Consider the following 25,496-nt stretch of genomic DNA (forward strand, 5'->3'; position numbering starts at 1 on the left):
AGAACTGTGAGACATCCAATTTCTATTATTTTAAGCCACCCAGTTTGCAGGACTTTGTTATGGCAGCCCTAGGAAATGAATACAGGTACTTTAATTCTTCCACTGTGTATCAGTAGCAACAAGCAAACTGGTGATTTGCTGTCAAAATTCCAACATGGCCTAACTTAGCCGCTGGCTCCACTATGAGACAGCTTTCCGAGTGAAATACTCCACAGGGTTCTTTTGGAGCTTCAGTATTGAAAAAATTTTGGATGGTGCCCAAACTCTGCAGTTGACTTTAACACAAACTGCATTGCTGAGGGACGTTACTGTGGGATTAAAACTAATATCTAACAAGATGAATCGATGGAGGGATTTGCAAAGATGTTTCAGCTTATCAATTAACATTCTTAGTGACTCATTCTTCCCGGAAAAAGATAAGCTGAGAAAATTTGTTCTGGTTAGCCCTAAAGTCACTGTATTGATCAAATTCCAAGGCATAATGTACTATTATCCGTTCTGGGAAGCCAAAGGAGTCTCAGGAGGGAATCTTGTGGCAGCAAAGGAAACAGGGGTGATGTAGGAAAGAATAACAAAAATGAGCAGCTAGAAACAGGTGTTAGATCACAATCAATGAAATATTATTGTTATTACAATAATCAGGAAGGTAATAATGTCAAAAACTGGAATACAATACAGTGGAATATTGTAGGTTCACAACCTCCTCAGGAGCTTTCTGGGTATAATCTGAAACTTAGCCCCACAGGCAGAGAGCAGGCAGAGACTGAAGAAAGAGGCAGGCCACTCCACGTCTGTAGGTGACACTTTTAACATTAGCAAAAGGAACTTACATATGAGGCTCGTCTTGGGCTGCAGCAAGACAAACTGATCCCTGCACTCATCCTCCAAATCTTAAAAGTTTATAAAGAGGTCCTAAATGGGCTCAGTCACATACACTGTGCAGCTGTCTTCAACACATTGCCATCTCAGGGCTATATCCTTGGAGCAGCCTCTGGGAGCATAAGTGGGACCCACATTCCAAAAGCAGGAGAGGGAGTGAGGAGCCTTCGATTGGCCAGGTCCAGCTTATGGGTCAGTCAGTGGTCATGTCTTTTTTGATGATGATCCCCCAACAAATACTAATCAGCAATAAAAAAGGAATCAAGGAACAAACTGCTGATACTTACAGCAACAAGGATGGATTGCCAAAAATATAACACCCAGCAAAAGAAGCCAGACGTAAAAGAGTACATATTCTATGATGCCATTAATAGAATGCTCTAGAACAGTTGAAGCTAATCCATGGTAATAATCAGAAGAGAGGTCATTTCTGGGGTGGAGTGGAAGTAGCATGGGAACTGACTAGGAAGAGCATAAATGAACTTCCTGGAGTGAGGAAATGTTCTAGCTTCTTTAAAAAAAAAAAAAGTTTATTTATTTATTTTGAGGGGAGGGAGGGCATGAGCAGGGGAGGGGCAGAGAGACAGGGAGATAGAGAGAATTCCAAGCAGGCTCTGCACTGACAGCACAGATCTATGCAGAGTTCAGTCCTACAAACTGTGAGATCATGACCCAAGTTGAAATCAAGAGTTGGATGTTTAAGCAACTGAGCCACCCAGGTGCCCCTGTTCTATCTATCTTGATAGAGGAGTAGGTTATATGGTCCATATATTTGTCAAAACTCATCTACCAGTAACCTTAAGAGTGGTGCATTTCACTATATGTAAATTAAACATCTATTTTAAAAATCTTTTAAATATTTGAATACGGTAGCTTTAAAAATTTTTTTTTTAATGTTTATTTATTTTTGAGACAGAGACAGAGCATGAACAGGGGAGGGTCAGAGAGAGAGGGAGACACAGAATCTGATACAGGCTCCAGGCTCTGAGCAGTCAGCACAGAGCCCGACACGGGACTCGAACTCATGGACCGCGAGATCATGACCTGAGCCAAAGTCGGACGCTTAACCGACTGAGCCACCTAGGTGCCCCTGGTAGCCTTTAAAATATATTTTCAGAGCACCTGGGTGGCTCAGTCAGTTGAGCATTCAACTTCATCTCAGGTCATGACCTCATGGTTCGTGGGTTCTAGTCCCGCATCAGGCTCTGCACTGACAGCTCAGAGCTTGGAAGCCTGCTTTGGATTCTGTGTCTCGCTCTCTCTCTCTGCCCCTCCCCACCTTATGCTCTCTCTCTCAAAAATAAAATAAACACAAAAACATTTTGTTTTTAGAAATGTATCATATGGTCATTGTAGAGATTTGGGAAATTAAAAAAAAAAGAATTAAGAAGAAAATTAAAACAGCCATAATTCCACCATCTAGAATAAATGATTTTAATATGCCACAAAATATAATATAAACATGTTAGCAAAGTGAAGATTATAATGAATACATAACTGTTATTTATGCTTATTACTACTGTTTGAAAATTATTATACATGTGAGTAGGGTCTAAAATAAAATGATGGACAACAACTGGGAATTACAATATTGTGACTATGTTGTGTTTTTCCTACTCTTTAAAAAATCTTTTATCTGTCCAATAAATAACAGCGATGATGGAAAACAGGCCCTAGGAGGAAAGATGAGAGCAACTGAGGTAATTTTCCTCGAGTGGAAAGCACACTAAAAGGTCACTTGGTTACAGGCTTTGCATATCGGAAGCCTGTGAGCTTACTGCAGACAGAAAGACTGTCCCATTAACTTTGAGTCCCCTGAGCCAAGTACCACATCTGGCACAAAGTCAGGACACCGTAAAACTTTCTTTTTTTAAATTTTTAATGTTTATTTATTTCTGAGAGAGAGATAGAGAGCAAGTGGGGGAGGGGCAGAGAGGTAGGAAGACACAGAATCTGAAGCAGGCTCCAGGCTCTGAGCTGTCAGCAAAGAGCGGGGCTCGAACCCACCAATGGCAAGATCATGACCTGAGCCAAAGTCAGACGCTTAACCGACTGAGCCATCCAGGCACCCCTAAAGGAAATGAATTTTAAAATAATGCATAGGGATTTGGAGTAGATATGGGCAAGGTTTTGACTGTCAGAGATGATGAAGAAAATTGTAGAATGTCTAATGTAAAACAATGTTATGAGTATATTACCATTTGTTCAAGATAGTTTACACGTCTATCTTCCTAAAGGAGGCCATTTAACGCTGGTGGAAACTCTGGGTCTCTCCAGGTGTAAGATTCTATTGCTATTATTTCTGCTGAGAAGACCAGGAACCAGAACCACCTGCCTGTTCAGATAACCTTATTTGGGTGGGAGAAGGAGAGCAGATGGCCAGCCTCAGGTAGAGCCTATTTGCAGCTAGGAGGCTCAGCTTCCACAAGAGCATTGAACTTTGTGGAACTCTCAAAGGGATCCAATTCCCTGCCTGTCCCAAAGATCAGATAATGAAACTCTGAGGAGTCCAGTCACAGCCAAAAACAGGAGGCAGATGACAAGACCATATGGCTAACAAACACCCTTGATAAGCCTGATGAGGTTACACCAAAATGTGAATGGCACTTGTCTCCCAAAGGTAGAACCTGTGGGGTTTTTCTTTTTCTTTTTTATTTGCAGAAAATTCCTAAAATGAACATGTAGTACCCCCACAGAGATAAAACTACAACTTATTTCTGTATCTCAGGATGTCACACAGATTAAATGGATTATCTTTTGAATTAATTTTCAGGGTCAAGTTACTCACCACCCCTGAAAGAATTAAAATAGTGCTTAAAAAAAAAAAAAGGAAAGAAAGAAACTGCCTTTTCATTTCCTTCTCTCTCCCCTCTGTTAAGCAAACAATCCTCTGTAAAGTCAACAGTCCCTGCATACACATCCTGTACCTGTCTGTGCCTGGCACCAGGTAGGGTGAGGCACTCCCCAACTTACCATGGCCGTGACTCTAGATCAGGATCAGAGTTCAGTCACCCAAGCAGAAGTTCCTCTGTGATAAAAGCAGAGGGGAAATTACTGTGATGAGAGATGTAGCATTAAAATCATTAAACAGGATAACTTGTAGTTACACAAAGTTAAACAATTAGGAAATAGCATCCACTTTCATCAGAAGGTCAGCTGTTGATTAGCCAAAGATAGAAAGGTCAGGGTAATAATTAAAGACAAACTGCTCAAACAGGCAAATGTATCACTCCAACAAAATACTTCCCTACCTGCTCTTCTGTTTGGAGATAACACATTACAGAAGTGATTGCTATTGTTTGTTAGGATGAAGTATATTACTTGTACTCAAGCCATACCTGGATTCTGAACTGTAAGCTCTAGTGGAGGAGAGGTGTCTCCTTGGAGAAAAGATAATCCAACTGCATTAGGGAGAAGTATCGCACTCCAACCCACACTCTGTGCGTGTGTGTGTGTGTGCGTGTGTATGATGGTTAGTGGCCCAGCCAACATTAGACTTGTCATTTCCAGATGACCTCTCCCTGCCGCTCTCTCAGGACATACAGGTGCTTCTTCCCTATACACTCAGCTTTGTGTTTGGTTCTCTTCAGCAAGGTCACTCAGATCTTCACACATGTACTCAGTCATTCAAAGGCAAGGAGAGCCTTGATTGTAGGCTACGAGTCCTGGCCTCATGATAGATAGGCAGGTCTCTGAGGGATAGGCCAACTGACTTCCTGTTTCCATATCTGAGTCCTATGGGAAAGGTTTCTTTCCTAAGCATTTTGTTAGCTCCCTGATCCTCAAAAGAATCATCCTGGAACCATAAGCATGGGCATCATCTGGGAGCAGTCTCAGGCCCCCACTCCACACCTACTGCCAGAATCTGCATTTTAACAAAATTCCCCCAATACCTGTCTGCACAGTAGTTTGAAAAGCATTGGCCTAGACCACCCTACCAAGCAGCACTTTTCAATTATTCCCTGAGAATAACTAAATCCTGCTTAACCCATTTTATTACCAATTGAGTCAGGTCTGTTCACCTTCACTTCTTATCTTGCAGCTCTCCTGAGGCTCAGCTCCATTCTTCCTTGTCTCCCATCACTCACTGCACACTTCCCTTATAGCTACATAGGGGCTCAATTCCTTCCTGAGGGGAATGCCAACTTCTTCTGGGGCACAGCCTGAGCAAAGGTGCAGAGGTGGGAATGAGCAGTGGCCTTAGGGACAATGAAGAGATGAGGCTGCTGGAGCAGAGGTCTCATTTGAGGGAAGGTTCAGAGATAAGGTTGGAAAAGCAGGTGGGGATTGATTAGGCAAGGCCTCCTATGCCCAACTGAGGAGTCGGACTTGATCTGTAGGTAATGGTAAAATAGTGGAAAGGTTTTGGTTTTTGCAGAGAAATGATATAACAAAAGGCATGCTTCAGCAAGGCTCTATTCTACAGGGTAGACAGGAGTGAGAGATAGGAAGGTCAGGAAATCTTGAGAAAGCGCTAAGGAACAGACACAGGCAGAGGCCTGGGCAGGGTGTGGCATCTGGAACAGGATATATATGGAAAATATTTGAAAGAAATTCTGTACTGGATTTTGTGGCTCACGGGCTATATGAATTTATTCATTCAATCACCAAACTTTCATAAAGTACCTCTATATTCTAGGCACTATTCTAGTTGACAGAGATAATATAGCGAATAAGACAAAGAATGTGACTTCAAGGAGCTTTCAAGGAAAGACAGATGACAAATAAACAAATAAATAGGATAATTTCAGATCAGTAAGATGAAAATACAACGGGACAATGCTATAGAACAGGGATCGGCAAACCACAGCTCATGGGCCAAATCTGTATGGCCTACAGGTTAAGAATGGTTTTTACATTTTCAATGGTGGACAAAAAGTTAAAAGAATAATATTTCATGACACATGAACATAATATAAAATTCAAATCTCAGTGTTCATAAATACTTACTGGAGCGTGGTCACACCCATTTATTTACATATTATCTATGGCTGCTTTCAGGCTACAATGAGAGTTTGTGACAGACTACATGGTTCATAGAACTGAAGATATTTAATACCTGGCCCTTCACAGAAAAAGTTTGCTGAATCCTGGGTTGGAAGATGATGTGATCAGGTTACTGAGAAGGAGCTAGCCTGGACAGGGTGACCAGGGAACTCATCTTCAAGGAGATGATTCTTGAGCTAAGACCTGAATGAGGAGAAGAGGCTCACTATTCAAAGTGCTCGAGGAGAACTATTGCAGGCAGAAGAAACAGTTAATGCAAAGGCCCTGAGGCAGCAATGAAGTTACTGTGTTAGAGGAATGAGCAAAAGCGTCATGAACAAGGACCAGAGTGGCATGAGATGGGGTTGGAGTAGAGACAAGACTATCTACAGGGGACAGGAAGGGGTATTTCTTGTCTGTCCAGAATGTGCCAGGGGAAGCTATGAGCAGGGCTCTTTGAAGCTTAGCCTCAAATTTGTCTGGAGGTCTTGTTTCATATCCTTTGAATAATCAAAATGTGCCCATATCTCTCATTAAGTATAATTTATATGTGAGTTGGATTGAGCTTCTGCTAATCTGTGGACAACCTAGCAGATCCAGCTTTAAGAAGCAAGTGCCCTCCCTTTGTTTCTATGTGGTTTGGGAATTAAGGTAGTCCTCCCTTATCTGTGGTTTTGCTCAATCACAGTCCAGAGGTCATTCTCCTGCCATCATGTCAGTGGTAGCTTAATGCCACTTCACTGCCTACATCATCCACCTCACTTCATCTCATCACGTAGACACTTTATCATCTCACATCATCACAAGAAGAAGGGTAAGTACAGTACAACCAGATATTTTGCAAGGAAGATCACATTCATGTAACTTTTATTACAGTATATCAATATAATTGTCTTAATTTAATATTAGTTCTTGCTGTTAATCTCTTACTGTGCCTAATTTATAAGTTAAACTTTATCATAGGGTCTGTATGTATAGGAAAAACCAGCATATATAGGGATCCACACTACCTGTGGTTTTAGGCATCTACTGGGGTTCTTGGAATGTATCCCCCGTGGATAAGGGGGAACTATTGTAATTGCAGTGAGGAAGGGGGCAGGGAAGGGAAACACCTCCTCAAAAAGCCAGCCTTTAATATAAATACTTCCAGTCCTTCTGACCACAGCAAGAGGTGGAAAAAATGCTTGAGCAAAACCTTATGGAAATACTGAGAGCCATTATTCAAAGAGCTAGAAATAATTTACTAAAGGAAAAAAAAAATGTATCATACTTGAAAACAGGGTACTTTTAGCCAGACAATCTATTTTGAAACTTGGACAGCACACAGCATAAGTCCATTTATAGAGACAGCTGTTGTATATTTATTATTCACTAGTACCAAATGAGTTTCTCAGTCGATTATAGAAATGAATGCAGAAAATGGTACCCCTTGATTCTGTCATTAGGTATCAGAAAATACGTGTAAAGTGAACCCACACAAACGCTCACTAGCATGTCTGGCACCTGTGGGGTGTGAGTAACTCTCCGCAAGGATGGGCGGGGAGCAGAAAGGAGGGGAAGGAATCACTTAGGTTCCCCTGGTACAGAAATGTTGCGGGCCTCTTCCTAACAGCACAAAATGATCAGCTCCCAAAGAATGCCAGGCCCTTCTTCCCCGAGCTCAACCTCTAAAAGTCCTCCCACATTTTCCTCCAGCCCACAGAGCCAAGGACTCTTTACAGGAACCCTTTCCTGCCTCAGCTTCCTTGATTCACTCATTCAGTCTCTCTGAAGGCCAGCCTGCAAGTCCATAAACTGAATAGTATCACCAGGTTCACAAGGACTCAGACTTAGTGTTGGGGTTTTAAAAGCTTCTTTGCTGCTCATAGGCGGGGCAAAATAATTGGTAACTGTGCTGCAGTTTTAGTAAAAAGGCAAACCCTGAGGTTCGGGGCATGGCTTAAATGACCTTCCACCTTGAGGACTCTTCAAGATGGAAAGATGAAGACTGAAGGGACCATATGTTAGTGATACCTGAAAAAAATCTAAGGGTCATGCACTATCTGGGTGGGAAACTGCAATTTCTTTTTTTTTTTTTTTAATTTTTTTAACGTTTATTTATTATTGAGAGACAGAGAGACACAGAGCATAAGCAGGGGAGGGGCAGAGAGAGGGGGAGACACAGAACCTGAAGTAGGCTCCAGGCTCTGAGCTGTCAGCACAGAGCCAGACGCGGGGCTCGAACTCACAAACCATGAGATCATGACCTGAGCCGAAGTCGGATGCCCAACCGACTGAGCCACCCAGGTGCCCCTGCAATTTCTTTATAATTATCTGAACTCTACAACTAGGGCTCATGATAGGGCCCCTGAAATTTTTAAGACATAGTTTTAGAGCAACTGAAAGAAAGCTGGGAACTAAACATAAGAGACCTATCCCCGGAGGGGCGCCTGGATGGGTCAGTCGGTTAAACGTCTGATTCAGCTCAGGCTGGGATCTCAGGGCTCGTGAGTTTGAGCCCTGCATTGAGCTTTCTGCTCTCAGCGCAGAGCCCACCTCAGAGTCTCTTCCCCTCTCTCTCTGCCCCTCCCCCGCACACTCTCAAACACAAATAAACGTTAAAAGAACAATAAGGAAGAGACCTATCCCAAGAGCAGTTACATAAGGGAACACTAATTTGTAAGTGAGTTCAACTTACTTCAGGAAAGATTACAAAAATTTGCAGAAGTAATTTATGATGGGTTCCTAATGAAAAATTAGATATGTCGAGAACGGATCCATATAGTTTTCTGCTTGGAAGTACGAAAGGAAATTATTACACCATCCCACAAACTGCCCTATTGTATCACCTGCCAGATTCTTATGCCCTTACGGCAGATGCAGGTGCATGGAACAAGGATCTCTGATTTCATGTAATATTTCAGTAGGCCGTTCATGGGGACAGCAGTGTGGTGGATTCCTCCCCGCTCACCCACAATTTTGAAAACAGGCAAATTAGATTGTTTCCTGAGCATTAGACTAGCAAAATGAGCAAATAACCATCAAAACAAAGATATGCAAATTTATTTCGATGAGAAAAAATGGCTCCTGAACTAAAGCTGGCTTGCTGAAAGTATTAGCCTTTTTAAAGAAAGATTCTGTCCATAGGCAATGCAAACGCCACACAAAATCCTGAGAGGCTTGGGGTGCCTGGGTGGCTCAGTCGGTTAAACGTCCGACTTCGGCCCAGGTCATGATCCCGCAGTTCGTGAGTTTGAGCCCCGCGTCAGGCTCTGTGCTGACAGCTCGGAGCCTGGAGCCTGCTTCAGATTCTGTGTCTCCCTCCCTCTCTGCCCCTCCCCAGCTCATGCTCGCACTCTGTCTCTGTCAAAAACAAATAAACTTAAAAAAAAACAAAACAAAACATAGAGTATTAAAAAAAAAAAAATCCTGAGAGGCTTACTCTGAAATATTCATCAAAGCCCTGTACTGAGGAAAGGGTGGCTTGGCCTTAGGAACCAATGGTCCAGAATCAGGTATCTCCCCCTGCTCTGTTACAGATCTAATACCCTTTGCTCTGATTCCGTGATTGCAAAGCAACCCCTGGACTAGAGTTTGGCTTCCCACGTGGACCTGTCTTCAAAGTACAGGGTATTTCTAAGTAACAATTATATTTCTCAATGTAATAAATAAATTATCAGCATGTGTGTGTCTGCATTTGATGGCATGTGTGTGGTGGGCCTGTAAATATGAACCTGCCCCTGAGAGTTGAACCCTTTCTTAGTGTGCTGATGAATGCAATTGCTCTGGTCTTGCTGGATGTGGGACAGTGACGAACTCACCCCAGTACCGGATGCTCCCCTTGAGATCCCACCTTAACTTGGTGGCCTCCATTCAGATTTATGACATTGACCCAGGTCCCAGGACAGGCAACCAGAACGTTCTTTATGAAAGGATTTGCTGTCCTTGTGGCACATTCTTACTGAATCCCTCTCTTCCCTGGAAGATCACATGCGAGTGAGTCACTCATCATTTTTCTATGGTATGTGGTTTCATTTTACATGCCACAGGATGACAAAATTAAACTTCTAGTCTGGGGATTTGTGAAGGGTGTGACTGGGCCCCGCCCGAGCACTAAGGGCTTTCAAAACTGTCCATGAAATAGGAAAATGAATGTAACCCTTTTCCCTTGGAACTTAGATCCTTCTAAAGTTAAAGGAAGTCTTGTTGCCGTGATGGGGTTTGAGTCTGGAGAAATAAGAATTTTCAAACATTTAATCAAAAACAAAGTGTGTTAAGCTAAATGAAGGCAGGTGAATTTGGAAACCTGTCTGCTAAGCAATCTCGAGGAAGAATCTATTCCAACCCAGGACCTGGCAAATAACTTACTGACATCTTTTGTCCAAATTTTAGCCACTTATTCACAGCACTGTGGGGGACAATAATAGTAATTTCAATCCGCAAATGATTTTAAAACACATGTTTTACATTGAATTTAAAATATCCCCACTCCTCTACCATTTCCACATCATGCCAAAGTCTATTAAAGTTTTTTCTTTACTCCAACGATTCCTTTGTCCAAAAGGCAGGGGGAAGGAGGGAAGGTACATTTATTAATACTCCTTTACATTATCTTAATTAATCTACCCAGTAACTTTTGCAGTCATGATTTTTTTTTTAATGTTTGTTTATTTTTGAGAGAGAGACAGAGTGCGAGCAGGAAAGGAGCAAAGAGAGAGGCAGACACAGAATCTGAAGCAGGGTCCAGGCTCTGAGCTGTCAGCACAGTGTCCGATGTGGGGCTCGAACTCTTGAACGGAGAGATCATGACCCGAGCCAAAGTCGGATGCTTAACCGACTGAGCCACCCAGGTGTCCCTGGAGTCATGATTATTATCTCCACTTTACAATCCAGCTGGATGACATAATAATGAAAGCTGCCTATGGTGAGTTCTATATTGTATTAAGAGATAAGATTAGAGGGGCGCCTGGGTGGCGCAGTCGGTTGAGCGTCCGACTTCAGCCGGGTCACGGTCTCGCGGTCCGTGAGTTCGAGCCCCGCGTCAGGCTCTGGGCTGATGGCTCGGAGCCTGGAGCCTGTTTCCGATTCTGTGTCTCCCTCTATCTCTGACCCTCCCCCGTTCATGCTCTGTCTCTCTCTGTCCCAAAAATAAATAAAAAACGTTGAAAAAAAAAAAAAAAGAGATAAGATTAGAAAAATAAAAAGGCAGCTGAGATGGCCTAAGCGCTGGCTGGGAGACTGGCTGGGTCCTGTACTCTTAGTTCAATGCTTGCCTTGCTAAATGTCTCTGTACCTCACATAATACCTCAGTTTCCCCAGGCACAAGCTTCGAGTAGGGCACAATCAAAGCAAATTCTGATAAACTTTGTAAATGTGTAGCTCCCCTGCCTTGTTTCTCTGGGTAGTGTATTTAGCCTGCATAGTAAAAGGCTTCGGATTTTCCTAAGTGATTTTCTTCTTGTTATCTGAGCAACTCCCAGTCCCACCTGTGGACTGGACCTTTGGCATTCTCACTGGCTGGTCTTTTGTTGGTGGCAGTGTTTTTTTGTTTTCTCTAACTCTTACGCCTTTTACTTGCAAACAAACTGTTTGAACTCCCCTGGTCTCGGGGCAGTGGACATAGAAACAAGAAGTTGATGTACTGACAATGCTGATTATTGCTCTTAATCATGGGACTTACATGATAGTTTCACTGATGTTTCATGCACATTTGTCCATTCATTCATTCAATAAACATTATTGGAATGCTTGCCCCATTCCAGAGACCATTTTAGGTGCTAAAAGGCATATCTTAATTTCCACCTATAGACCCTGCAGGCAGAAAATATCCCCTATGCTCTGCCTATTCAAGAGTAGTCTATCATTTAAAAAGAAATCCTGGAGGCTGCTAGAGATAATTCCATTGAACTTGCTTCCCATTGCAGGGACTCTCTACAAAAGGTTCCTGAATGGTCACCTCCAGCCTTTAGTCATCCTTCTTCTGGTCATGGGACTCACCTGCCACGGGGTGGGCTCTGCCACTGCGGGTGGCTCAGCACCAGGAAAGCTAGCCTTGTATTCCTTACTTTGTGAATTGGAGCTAAAGAGACTTTATTTGTAGATAAATATTTATTGACCACTTAGTTATATTGAGTCCCTATGTGCTTTTATCCATATGGTATCATTTTGCCCTTTCACTGTCCAGTGAACTGGGCCTGATAACGTGAGTTTAGAAAAGTTAAGCATAGTGCCTAAGATCATTTAAGTAGTAGGTGGTACGAGTTGTTTTTTCACAGATCTGCCTGACTCTAGAGACCTTTATATTATACCATGCCAAACGCACACAGGTGTGCATGTGTATATAGGCAGGTGGCAATGCTAGAAGCTTTTAGAGTAACAATGGAATTAAAAACTTGAAATGTCACATTTTTGCTGGGCTAAGTGCTTTCTTGTTCTTTATATCTTTAACAAGCTGGATGCAAAACAAAATCAAACAAAACAAAGTAACAACAAAAATACTCCTCTCCTACACTTATCTGGTGGAAACTAGCTACCCTTTGGCAGACAACCCCCAGTCCAAAGTGTTGTACAAGACTGTTGGCTATTTGGAGAGAAAGCACATTTCTAACCCACACGCCCCTGCCCAGTTCACCCACCCAGCCTCTCTGGTGTGAGAATAACTCAACACGGCTCTGTGATAACATCTCTCAGAGCAGACACATGGTCAAAGTGGTGCCATCCCTAGGGAGAGACATAAGGATTCCAACCAGGCAGCTTCTGTGTCCACCTTCCCCACCCCCCAGAGTCAGAGACGGATGCATCATGCTCTTAGAGTAGTCTGAATTGAGTATCAAAGGAGGTTAGAAATAATGACCCCATTTTGTTATGTGTATCCTAATGCCAGCAATATTTTTAAAATTTTTAATGTTTATTTAATTTTGAAAGAGACAGAGAGACAGAGCACAAGTGGGAGAGGGGCAGAGAGAGAGAGGGAGATACAGAATCTGAAGCAGGCTCCAGACTCCGGGCTGTCAGCACAGAGCCTGACATAGGATGCTCAACCAACTGAGCCACCCAGACCCCCCCTAATGCCAGCAATATTAAGACTATCCAGTACATACCAGTAGAGAGAAAAATGGAATGCCAGAAATAGCTCTTCTGGCTTACGCTATGAACCAAAAACATTACAGGCTTTCATTTAAAGCCTAAGATGGGTTTGGCACAGCTATGACATGTTTTCTCAAGCCCTAGATGGCAGTTACTTATGCTATGTGCTATGGCAGTGACCTCTAGACTCAAAACAAGTGTTTTTTCGATCTTCCAGAGTTGATTCTCCCCTATTTCAGGTCAAAATGTCCACCAAACCACAGGTGAGAGAGTAATTTCAAGGTTGAGATATAAGTGCCCAAAGAAAGCAGGAGCAGAAATGGGAGGAAACACTTGCCTCCAGAAAGAGCTCATTCCTGACAGTGTAGGACTGTCAGGGTAGAGAAGACTTCGGAGAATGCCCAACCCACCCCTTCAGTTTGCAGATGGGAAACAGCCCTGTCTACACGTAAGTGGTGGGTCTGGCCTCTGGGTAATGTGCACGGTAATAACGGGTTGGGTTCTCTCGCCTGACCTGAGGTGGGCAGCACGGGTTCCCCCGAGGACGGGAGAATCCATGCCATCCTTCTGACGAGAGACAGAACAGGAAGGTCCACAGTGAGGGTGGTATAGCCAGCCTCGTGGTCTAACTGCTAATTTTACATGATGGCCTTCAGACAGGCAGGAACTCTTCCTTCAAAGACCATGTCATATTTCCTCCATCGCAAAGTGGCTGCAGCCTGGAGCCCAACCGCTTGGGTTTATAACTCTCCTAAACACACTCATAGCTATTTGACCTGGGGCAAGTTATTATTTCTCTGCACTTCAGTTTCCTCATTAGTAACAGGGAATTATTTTTTCATGTTTATTTATTTTTGAGAGAGAGAGAGAGAAAGAGAGACAGACAGAGACACAGAATCTGAAGCAGGCTCCAGGCTCCGAGCTCAAATTCACGAACCATGAGATCATGACCTGAGCTGAAGTCGGAGGCTTAACCGACTGAGCCACCCAGGTGCGCCAACATGGAATTCATAACAATAGTTACTTTATAGGGTTGTTGCAAAGATTAATCAAGTCATTACATCATATGAAATATTTAGAATGGTACACACATTATGTACTCAACAACGTTAGCTATTCTTTTTATTACTCTATTCTCTCCAAGTAACCTTTACTGCCACATCTACATATTCTAGCATTACCTGTATAGTGAGCTGTGTAAGGTATGGGTTACCAACTCTACCCTTATTAAAAACACCTGAGTGGTACAGAGTTCAGCTTTCACGTCTACCGACACGTCAAACCACATTTCCCGCATGTTTCCTTTGGCCACCAAGTCTGTGTGTGTCTGTCCTCTGACAAGATCATGGTCCTCACAGCTGTCTGAATTCTAAGATGGCACCCCCCCCTGGACTCTGCTCACCAGATTTCCATCCTGGGCCCTCACTTTCCAGGGGTTGGAGGTGGTGACGAGGCAGAGGACATACTAACTATAGAGAAGCATGAGAGAGGGAAATTTAGGTGGGGATGGAAATGTTCCTTATCTCGACTGAGGCAATAGTACCCAGCTGTATGCGTTCGTCAAAACTTACTGAATTCACCTCATACCTATTACGATGGCAACTATAAAAAACGCACACAGAGAAAAAAGTGTTGGTGAAGATGTGGAGAAATTGGGACACTTGCATACTACTGTAAGAATGTAAAACGGCACAGGGGTGCTTTGGTGGCTCAGTGAGTTGAGTGTCCGACTTCAGCTCTGGTCATGATCTTGCGGTTCATGGGTTCAAGCCCTGCACTGGGCTCGGTGCTGTCAGTGCGAAGCACACTTTGGATCCTCTGTTCCCCTCTCTCTCTGCCCCTCCCCTGCTCACGCTCTCAAAAACTTAAAAAAAAAACCAAGAATGTGAAATGGTACAGCCACTGTGAAAATCAGTATGGCAGTTCCCCCCTCCCAAAATAAAAATAGAATAATTACCATAAGGTCCAGGAATTCCACTTCTGGGTATATATTCTAAATATATATACTTCTGGGTACATAGGTATTCAAAAGAACTGAAAAGCAGAACCTTGAAGAAATATTTGTATACCCATGTTCGCAACAGCATTATTCACAGTAGCCAAAAGGTGGAACCACATGCAACCCATGTCTCAATTGACGGGTGGATGGATAAGCAAAATCTGGTACATATATACACAAAATGGAGTATTATTCAGCCTTAAAGAGTAAGGAAATTTGGCATGTGCTACAACATTGATAAACCTTAAGGACATTGTGTTAAGTGAAATAAGCCAGTAATAAAAGTCATAAATACTATATAATTCCACTCATTTTAGGTGCTTAGAGAAGTCAGATTCATAAGACAGAAAGTAGAATGGCAGTGTCAGGTGGTGAAAGAAGGAAGGAATAAGAAGTTATAGTCTAGCAGGTACAAAGTTTCAGTTTAACAAAATGAAGAGTTCTGTGATTAGACAGTGGTGATGGTTGTAAAACACTGTCAATATGCTTAATGCCACTGAACTATATACACTTAAAATGGTCAGGATGGTAAATTTTATCCTATGTCTATTTTACCAAAATTTTTAAAAATAATTTTTTAAAATGTGAAGTCTTTAAAAAAAAAAAAAACAACACCTCCTTGGGGGCACCTGGGTGGTTCGGTTGGTTAAGCGTCCAACTTCAGTGCAGGTCATGATCCCACGGTTCATGGGTTTGAGCCCCACATTGGGCTCTGTGCTGACGGCTCGGAGCCTGGAGCCCACTTCAGATTCGGTTTCCCTCTTTCTCTTCTCCTCCCCTGCTCATGCTCTCTCTCTTTCTCAAAAATAAATAAACATTTAAAAAAGTTAAAAAAAAAAAACTCACTAAACTAACCAGTTAAGACCTGTGCATTTTATTGTATGTAAATTATACCTCAATAAAATAATATACATCTCTACAGCTTAAGAGGCCAAGGTCTCAGCTTTGTATGCTGATAGTACCCTCTCAGGGCAAGCACATTGCTCTTACCCTTCATTTAGCAATACCCACTTTTAAGGCAAAACCTCACTCTGTGGAACCTAAAATTCCATATAGCTTTTGAACAGCATCATGGGCAAAATCATGTCTCCTCAGGTATAACAATTATTTAAAGAGAAAATCTGTTCCTTGTGGTTAGGTTTTGCCAACAGGTTACATTATGTTTACTGACCCATTTTCAGAGTTATTTTGGAATCAGAGGACTTCAAGGAAAAGTGAATGGTCACTTTATTCCATGTTCCTTCTTCAGAAATGCCAGAAATAAACTATTCCAGGCAAGTGAGAATCTGATGCAGAAACCGCAACTGGTCACAAGCTCCTGCACCGATCTCCAGTTCTGGTCTGTTCTAGCATCATGTCTTCATGTGACCTTCTGCACTTGGGTCACCCCGGCCTCTCCTTATGAATCATAGTTCAGGCTGCCATGTCCCAAGGCCCAGATTCCAAGGTCTTGGTATCTTTTCTTGTGTCAGCAAGCATGAGTCTTAGAGATAAGGCAAGAGGAGGACCTCTTCAGAAAAAAGAACCCTGAATCTAGCATCTACTCTTTCTCTTATACTCCTTCCCAGAGAACTAAAATCCACTCCATCTTTCTTTACAAAAGCCTTGCGATGCAGGAAGGGAACAGACATCTGGATCTGAATGAGAAACTGAAGCACAGGAAAGAAGGAGTCAGTGAGAAACCAGACATGCAGCCAGCCTCCGTGTTGTCTGGCTGGTTTTATTTATTTGTAGGTAGGAAAACAGAGTACAATGCAGTCCAATCCTTTCCTTATCAACACCACCACTTTTTGCCCAGGAGGGAAGAAAAACTCTCTTCCCAGATGCACAGAGAAAGCTTTGAGTTTTCCTTCGTAGATTTACAGTGGCTCAGCCTCCGAGATCTGGAAGTGAGCAGAGAATAAACACTGCTCTCTTAAATGTCACATTTTCTCCTGTCACCTCCCATGCCCTGAAAATATGCAAGTTTGTGGGCAGCTGACAGCCCCTGGAGCAGCCACTCCCTCAGTGGGCCAGGGCGGGGTTCTATTTCCAAATCTTGCCAGAATTCAAGCTGACTCTGGCAGAAGAATACAAAAACAGAACTGTTCAAATTCTTCCACAGTGGATTCTGATTCACGTAGGGAACTTGCTATTTCTGACGTAGCCTCTCCCAATTTTTCATTAAAAACCCGATGAAGGCATGGGGAGGCGCAGGAAGAAACTCCTGGCAAAACTGAAAAGCCTAGGACTGACATGAGATTATGTCAGAAGCCAAGAGGAATAGAAACTAATTTAAGACAGATGGAGAGTGAGTGTGTGTATGTGCATGTGTTTGTATGTGTGTGCATGATAGTGGGGAGATGGGTTATAACTCCCTATCAGCTCTGTCTGATAATGGGATCCATCCAGAAAACCTCATCCCAGCCCACCAATCCGACTTGAGGAGTTGTGAGATGGGTCTGTTACTGACCCTATTCACCTCCAAATGAGCAAAGAGGTGTTAGGTGGACACAGTCATGGCAAAATGGATGCAGGGAAAGGTGACCAATGAGAAGAACCTTTGCACAAATGCATGCTGGGAAGAGTATATCTATCTATATCTCTCTATATCTATATATGTAGATATAGATAGATATGTTTATTTATTTATTTACTTATTTATTTATTTAGAGCATGTGATAGAAAGGGAGGGGCAGACAGAGAGAGAGAGAGAGGGAGAGAGAGAAAATCCTAAGCAGGTTCTGTGCTCAGTGCAGAGCCTGACTCATGGCTCGATCGTGACCTGAGCTGAAACCAAGAGCTGGACGCTTAACTGACTGAACCACCCAGGTGCCTCTGAAGCATATTTTATATATTTATATATTAAAATAGTACACGCACACACACACACACAAACAAGGCTACAATCTTTATAATTATCTTTGTGAGATATTTCATTCTTCTTTTGACCTATTTCTTATGATATCTGATATTTATGAAAATTTCCACTTGTCCTCCAAATTTACAAGGGTATCCAAAGCCCAGCCAGCCATATGCTTGCTTGCTTTATTTATGTGTTTATAACATAATATTTGGGTGTAATATTAAGCCTTATTATTGGTTTAACCTGCTTTTTTGTTGTTGTTAAGTAGGCTCCCTGCCCAGCATGGAGCCCAACACAGGGCTTGAACTCACAACCCTGAGATCAAGACCTGAGCTGAGATCAAGAGTCAGACCCTTAACCAACTGAGCCACCCAGGGGCTCCTAACTTGCTTTTTAGATTAGTTATAGGAACACTGAATCTTTCTCCCTTTTTTCAACTCATATCCCTCTTTGTGTATTATCTGTTGGCATTTTTCACCCATTTTTAGCATCTTAGTTCTTTACTAACATTTATAGAAATTATTATGTTATAAAATTTAATATTTTATATCTAAATGTATTATTAAGTATTTTACCAATTTAACATTATCCTTTTAATTCAGTACAGCCAAAATTTGGAAGAAAATTTTCAATCTATCTAGCCATTTTTTTCCTTTGTACTCCTCCCTCTTATTACTTCAGTAGTTGGAAGGTCTCTTTTTTGGTGAAAGATTGGTAACTGTTGAGCTTGGTGATGAATAGATACATTTTACTATTCTCTCACTCTGGTATATGATGGAAAACATCCATAATAAAAACTTTCTTTAAAAGTATCTCTTGGAGTGCCTGGTGGCTCAGTCGGTTGGAGCCTGAGTCAGTTCATGAGGAGTTTAAGCCCTGCATCGGGCTCTGGGTTGACAGCTCAGAACCTGGAGCCTGCTTCAGATTCTGTGTCTCCCCCTCTCTCTCTGTCCCTCCCCCACTCATGCTCTGTCTCTTTCTCTCTCTCAAAAATAAACATAAATAAATAAATAAAATTAAAATATAAATATTTATAGATAAGTTATACCTAAAATCACATCACTTTCTAATTACTTTACTACCTTTTATTATCATATATGTTCTTGTGATTACTTATGTCTATTTTGTCTGGAAACACAATATAATGGTGTACTACTACCTATTTCCAGTTCTAAATTCAGTGACCTAACATTGGTAACTTGAAATCAGTTATGTTGGCATTTATGCCAAAGAAATGGCCATAAATCAGGGTTTTCTTTCTTTGGAGGCCCACCTGTTCAGTTTATCAGCAAACTGCTGGCCTTACCATATCTTTCTGGTGGGGCAGGATTGGAATATGTTTGTAGGAATAACGCACCAGCTACTTGGGATCTTCCAGGGAAACTTTCTTAAACTGAACTCTAGCCCTTTCCAAACAGCCGTGCCTTTGGGTATTTTGGGGTGCATAGAAAAGAAGAGGTTGGGGGCGCCTGGGTGGCTCAGTCGGTTAACTGCCCGACTTCGGCTCAGGTCATGATCTCACAGTTTGTGAGTTCGAGCCCTGCATCGGGCTCTGTGCTGACAGCTCAGAGCCTGGAGCCTGCTTCTGATTCTGTGTCTCATTCTCTCTCTGCTCTTCCCCCACTTGTGCTCTGTCTTTCAAAAATAAAATAAAAATGTAAAAAAAAAAAAAAAAGAAAGAAAAGAAGAGGTTGTGGTTAAGTTGAGTGGGTGGTAAACAAAATGAGTCATATAGTAAATGAGTTACTTTAACATCCTGGGCAGGAGTGCCCTCAATTGGAACATGAAAAGGGTGGAAGAAAAACTAGTAGAAATAAAATAAAGTGATTGTTCTAGCAATGGGAAAGAGATACTTTTATTCATTTTTTAAAAATGTTTATTTTTTTATATTGGAGAGAGAGGTGAGAGGGGTGGACAGAGGATCCAAAGCAGGCTCTGTGCTGATGGCAGGAAGCCTGCTGTGGGGCTCAAACTCATGAACCGTGAGACCATGACCTGAGCTGAAGTTGGATGCTTAACTGACTGACCCACCCAGGCGCCCCGGGAAAGAGATACTTTAAAAAAATTTTTTTAACATTTATTTATTTATTTTTGGGAGCGAGACAGAACACGAGCAGGGGAGGGGCAGAGAGAGAGGCGGGACACAGATTCTGAAGCAGGCTCCAAGCTGTCAGCACAGAGCCTGACGCAGGGCTCAAACTCACAGACGGTTAGATCATGACCTGAGCTGAAGTCAGATGCTTAACGGACTTAGCCACCCAGGCGCCCCTAATGTAATTTATTTGCTCCTAAATTCATATAATTGAATTTTAAATAGTGACTATATTTAACCATCAGGTCACAAACCCCTGACAATTTAACAATCACTTCTAATAGGCTAATACAAGGACCTTCCAGCAGACCACTGGGAGACAGTAACGAAAGCAAGATATTTTTTTAAATTGTGGTAAAATATACATAACAACACTTACCATTTTAGCCAATTTTAAGTGTATAATTCAGTGGTATTAATTACATTCACAATGTCATGCAATCATCACCACTATCCATTTCCAGAACTTCTCCATCATCCCAAACAAAAATCCTGTACCTATTCAATAGTAACTCCCCATTTCTCCTTTATCTCAGCCTCTGTTAGCCATCATTCTACTTCTTGTCTCTGGATTTAGCTACTAGGTATCTCATATGTGGAACCATATCATATTCCACTGCTGTGTCTCGAGTATTTCACAACCATGTCTGGCCTGGAGGGAGGGCATGTGGGTGTCACTCCACCCTCTCACTTCCAAGGAATAAGCCTCCCACAGATTCACCAAACCAAAGAAAGTCTGGGGAATCTAGTCTGTCCAAATCACAGCCTCAGTGGGGAGACCCCAGGGCAGCTATAATAGGGAGCTCAAGAGAACCTGGAAAGAATAGAATGTTCCACGTGCACAATTAAAATCTCATTATGTTATCTTTTCAATAAATACCAGACCAGTATTTCAATCTAAAAGAAGTTCATATAACTCAGCGTTTATGAAAGTGTGGTTTCCAGACCAATGTTACCATAAGCTGGGAACTTGTTAAAAGTGCACGTTCTTGGACTCAATACCACAGAATCTACAACTCTGAGGGCAGGGCCCAGCAATATGGTTTTTAAGAAGCCCGCCAGGTGATTCTGATGCATTCTCAAACTTGAGAACTATTGCCCTACAGTAATGATTCTAGATTCCAACTACTGATGCTCAGAAAGGTCCTCAAAATGCTTCATGGTCATTCCTAAGTATAGATTCCCATTCATGATCATACATCAAGCATAAGGGAGTGGGGGTAAAAACAGGAAAAATTATAGCAATGAGGGAAAAGTCATAAAGTAACATTTTTTTAATGCTTACTTATTTCTGGGAGATAGAAAAAGAGAGAGCACATATGAGCAGGGGGAGGGCCAGAGAGGGAGACAGAGGCTCTGAAGCAGGCTCTGTGCCAACAGCAGAGAGCCCCATGCAGGGACTAGAACTCACAAAGCATGGGATCATTACCTGAGCCCAAGTTGGACACTTAACTGACTGAGCCACCCAGGCACCCAACATTAACATTTTTTTCAAATATCTGCATAAATATAACTCAGGAAATGTATTCGACCAAGATTATTTAAATAGTAGAGTTCTCAAAAACATTCACTGCAAACATGTATTACTCCTGGCAGACCTGATCTGTTATTTTATGATATCTGTGAAACTCTGAATTCAATTCTCTTCCCACATGCTGGCAGGGGCTGTAATGGAGCTCATTCTGTGCTGGACATAGCAGGCTGGGAATCCAGAACAAGGGCCAAATTCCAGTCTCTGCTCTGCCCTCCAGATTTAATCTCACCTAAGACGGCTACTCTATTCTGGCATAAAATTTTGACATAGTAGTGACTGTTGTGCAGGATTTCTGAGAGGATTAGTAATAATGTCAATCCCCATCATACCTTCTTTCCTCATTAGAGAACTTTCATGGGTTTAGTGGTTGGGCTTGGAAAACCAGGAAAGAAATAATGATTGGTCTAAGGCAACCCCATTCCAATGGCAACAAACAGTTTTCAAGTGGCCGCGTGACCCACTCTGACCGATGAGAAATAAGAACAAACCTACCAAGAGGCTTGGAGAAAGATTTCCCCCCCCAGGGCTAAAAAGACAAAGTTAGCCTGCCACCTTCCTCCTTTCTTCTGGCCTTGGATGATGTCGGGATACCGCATCTGTAGCTATGGCTTCAAAAGGATCCTAATTATAATACACACTGTAAAGCACCAAACATGATCTCCAGGAAAAAATTCTTTAATTTTAGTGAGCACAAAAATCACCTGGGGAGTGTTTAGAAATACAGATTTGGGAGCTGCTGTATTCTAGAGCTTGAGTCAGTAAATCTTGGGTGGGGCCCAAAGCCCTTATTGAATCTAGTTACAATAAGCACCTCTGGTTACTCCCCTCAAATCCTGTTCCAGGCCCTGCTTCTCACAGAGGTGGTCCCTTGTGTGAGACCCCAGTTCCAAAACTGCCGCTCACCATGCATGCAGGCACTCATAGTCCTTACATAAATACTGATTTTGCCCCATCAGGTCCAGGCATTGTGACAGAAACAAAGACAGAGGAGACAGTATCTTGCTGTCAAGGAGCATGTATGAGAAATAAACCGATACACAGCCAATTCAAAGACAAAGCGGCACGTGGTAACTTATCAGAGTTGCATGGTGGGAGAAGACAAAGCTCCCCACCCCAACCCTGCCCTCTCCCCAGTCAAATGCTCTCATGTGACTTAGGCTTCCAAGGACAGATAGGATTCCAATGACAAAAGAGTTTTGCAGGCAGAGAGAGAATAGTAAAAGTGAAGCTTCAGCTATGCTTTGGAAAATATTTCATTCAGGGTGGGGCTGGAGCTTTAGACCATGGAGAGAGTGGTGGGAGACAAAGGCCGGAGAGAGAATTTTCACAAATGGTTCATTTTGTGAGCTTGGAGGCTGGACTAAATTTTCCAGGCCATGGGAAATCATACACTCACTCAGCACACACAATAATACACACTATATGCTAGGCCAGGAGATGGAGGTTGTACAGTTCTTGCCCTCAGAGGAACTCAGAGCTGAGGGGTCGGCCCAGGCCTAGAATTAGACACAATAAGGTGTGACCGTTCCCGTGATAGGAGAATCACAGAGAGACAGGAGCATGCATACTGGAGAGGCCCCTCACCCAGATTAAGTCTGCTATCAGCACAGAGCCTGCTTCAGATCCTCTGTCCCCATCCTCTCTCTGCCTCTCCCTCTCCCTGTCACGGTGCCCCTCCCCCTCCCCTGCTGGCATACGCTCTCAAAAATAAATAAACATTTAAAACATAAAAAATAAAAAGATAACTGTACTAAGCAATAGAACAGATGTGAAAGAAAATAGGGATCTACAATCCAGGATAGAAGTTCTAACTATGGAATCCTTGGACCTTCTAGGACCTGTCCCCCAACACTGATTGGTCCCGGCTCCTGCAGGCCTACAGAATGACCTTAATTTCTGAGCGCCCTCTCACTCTTCCGTCTGGGACCAGCTCCGATCAATATGCCACACCTCCAGTGAATAATGGTCTTGCTTTGTCATCCTCAAGCCTGTACATAAACTTTTCTTCTCCTACCCACCTCCAGGAAGCCTTCTCTGACCACCCACGATGGATGGAGTTAGGTACACCTCCTCTATTGTTCCACGGCAGTCTGTGCATAGTGTATCAAATCATTTATCACGCAGTCCTAGGAGCTTTGAATTATTGATTTGCTTGTTTATCTCCCTAAGGATGGAGTCTGTGTGCTGTATCTTTGAATCTCTAGTGCCTGTCACATTATATAATAAATAAGTGAAACTTTATCCATGTGGCAGGGGCTGCTGACAGCCTGCCTAGCACCTAACGACCCTTCCCCAAAGTGCTGACCTGTCTCTCCTACCTTTAAATGCTGCCCCAAGTGTTGCTACCACATGGATGGGCCTATGGAACCAAGAGCAGCACACTGCCTTGGTCTGTGCCTGTCACACTCCTCACTCATCTATCACATGGGACCCCCTGGATACTTACAAGGTTAGGATGGAGTTCATCATGGACAAGTGGTATGGACACAGGCTCTACCTCTTCCCCTCTGAAAGGGTCCAGCCCCACAGTCATCTCAATGTCCCAGCCCTGCCTATTCAGGCTGATTCCCCATTCTTAATCCATTATACAGTATAAAAGAGTGACAGAGCACAAAATATTGAATCAGACTGCTATATTCAAATCTTGATTCTACCGCTTGCTAGTATGTGGCCTCCAGCAAATTGCTCAACCCCTTTGTGCCTCAGTTTCCTCACTTATAGAATGGGGCAATAATGGTAGCACCCCCATAATATGGATGAAAATTTAATAAATAACACGCCAGTTGTTTGGCACAGGGTCAGGCTCATAGGAAACACTGGTGAACATTACCTATTAATATCTGTGACACGGAGGCTCTGACATGCAGAGGCAGAGCCCTCATTGACTAAGACACATCTGGCTGAAGACGAGGTCCAGGCTCTGGAGCCAAGGCCGGGCCCCTCAGTGCCAAGGTCTGATATCACTGCTAGGACTTCGACCTAGGGCCCTGCAAGCTGGTCTATCTAGTCTACAAGCTGGGACATATTCCATCTACCTCCTCTCTCTGCTTCTGCAGCTAAACACACATGGAACTGATCAGACCATTTAAATCAGAGCTTTCTCCACCATGCAGTTCAAGGCACCTTACATTCCTTTTGGAACTAGCTGGAGTGAAGTCAAATAAATAATTAATCCAACTGAAATGTATGACAAGAATGAGCAATTGCTATTACATCTCATTGGAAAATGAAGCATAATTGCATGTTAGCTCTTTGTATACAAATAAGAAAGTATATGATCATGTATTAATTTTGAGGTTGGAAAAATTTGATAATATACTTTTTTTTTTTTAGAGAGAGAGCACAGGAGCTGGGGAGAGGGTCAGAGGGAGAGGAGAGAGGGGCAGAGGAGAGAGATAACCTTAAGCAAGTTTCATGCTCAGCACAGAGCTTAACACAGGGCTTGATCCCACGACCCTGGGATCATAACCCAAGCCAAAACCAAGAGTCAGACGCTCAGCTAACTAAGTCACCTGGCCCACCTACTTTTCATTTCTACTTCATTCTCCCTCTTCACAAACAATGTTAAATGGGTAGATGATAGCTGTAACTCTCTATTTTAAAAAAATATGATAAAAATTCAAATAACGTATAAAGGTATAAAGTGGTAAATCTGGATGAACTTTACCCCCTACCTAGTTATAGCAACCACTGTTATAGTGCATACTATTGGAAATATTTAATGCATTAACAAGCATATAGACTACAAATAGCTTCCATTATTCTTACAAAAGAAACAGCATACACTGCACACCTGTATTTTGCTTTTTAAAAAATGTATCTTCAATACCAATCTGTATCTGTTCCTATCAACCTGCATCACTTTTTTTTTTTTTTTTTTTTTTTTGAGAGAGAGAGAGCACAAGCAGGGAGAGGGGCAGAGAGAGAGAGAGAGAGAGAAAGAAAAAGAGGGGGGGGAGGGGCAGAGAGAGTGGGGGAGGGAGGGAGAGAGGGAGACAGGGAGAGAGGGAGAGCGGGAGAGAGGGAGAGAGAGAGGGACGGAGGGAGAGAGAGAGGGACGGAGGGAGAGAGAGAGGGAGAGAGGGAGAGAGAGAGA

The 25,496-nt window shown here is 42.7% G+C and overlaps 1 protein-coding gene across 4 annotated transcripts in view; it reads right to left on the minus strand.

Annotated features, from left to right (window-relative positions):
- Positions 1–25,496, minus strand: part of ANXA4 (annexin A4) — a 161,599-nt gene that overhangs the window by 32,115 nt on the left and 103,988 nt on the right. For all 4 annotated transcript variants that reach the window (XM_060659364.3, XM_078444581.2, XM_060659355.3 and 1 more), the window contains one exon: positions 3,853–3,907. In XM_060659364.3, coding sequence (XP_060515347.1) covers positions 3,853–3,855 — 3 coding nt within the window. In that variant the 5' untranslated portion in view covers positions 3,856–3,907. The remainder of the gene's footprint in view (positions 1–3,852; positions 3,908–25,496) is intronic.

This window comes from Panthera onca, chromosome A3 (assembly GCF_046562875.1).
Source record: "Panthera onca isolate mPanOnc1 chromosome A3, mPanOnc1 haplotype 2, whole genome shotgun sequence".
Taxonomy (NCBI): Eukaryota; Metazoa; Chordata; class Mammalia; order Carnivora; family Felidae; genus Panthera; species Panthera onca.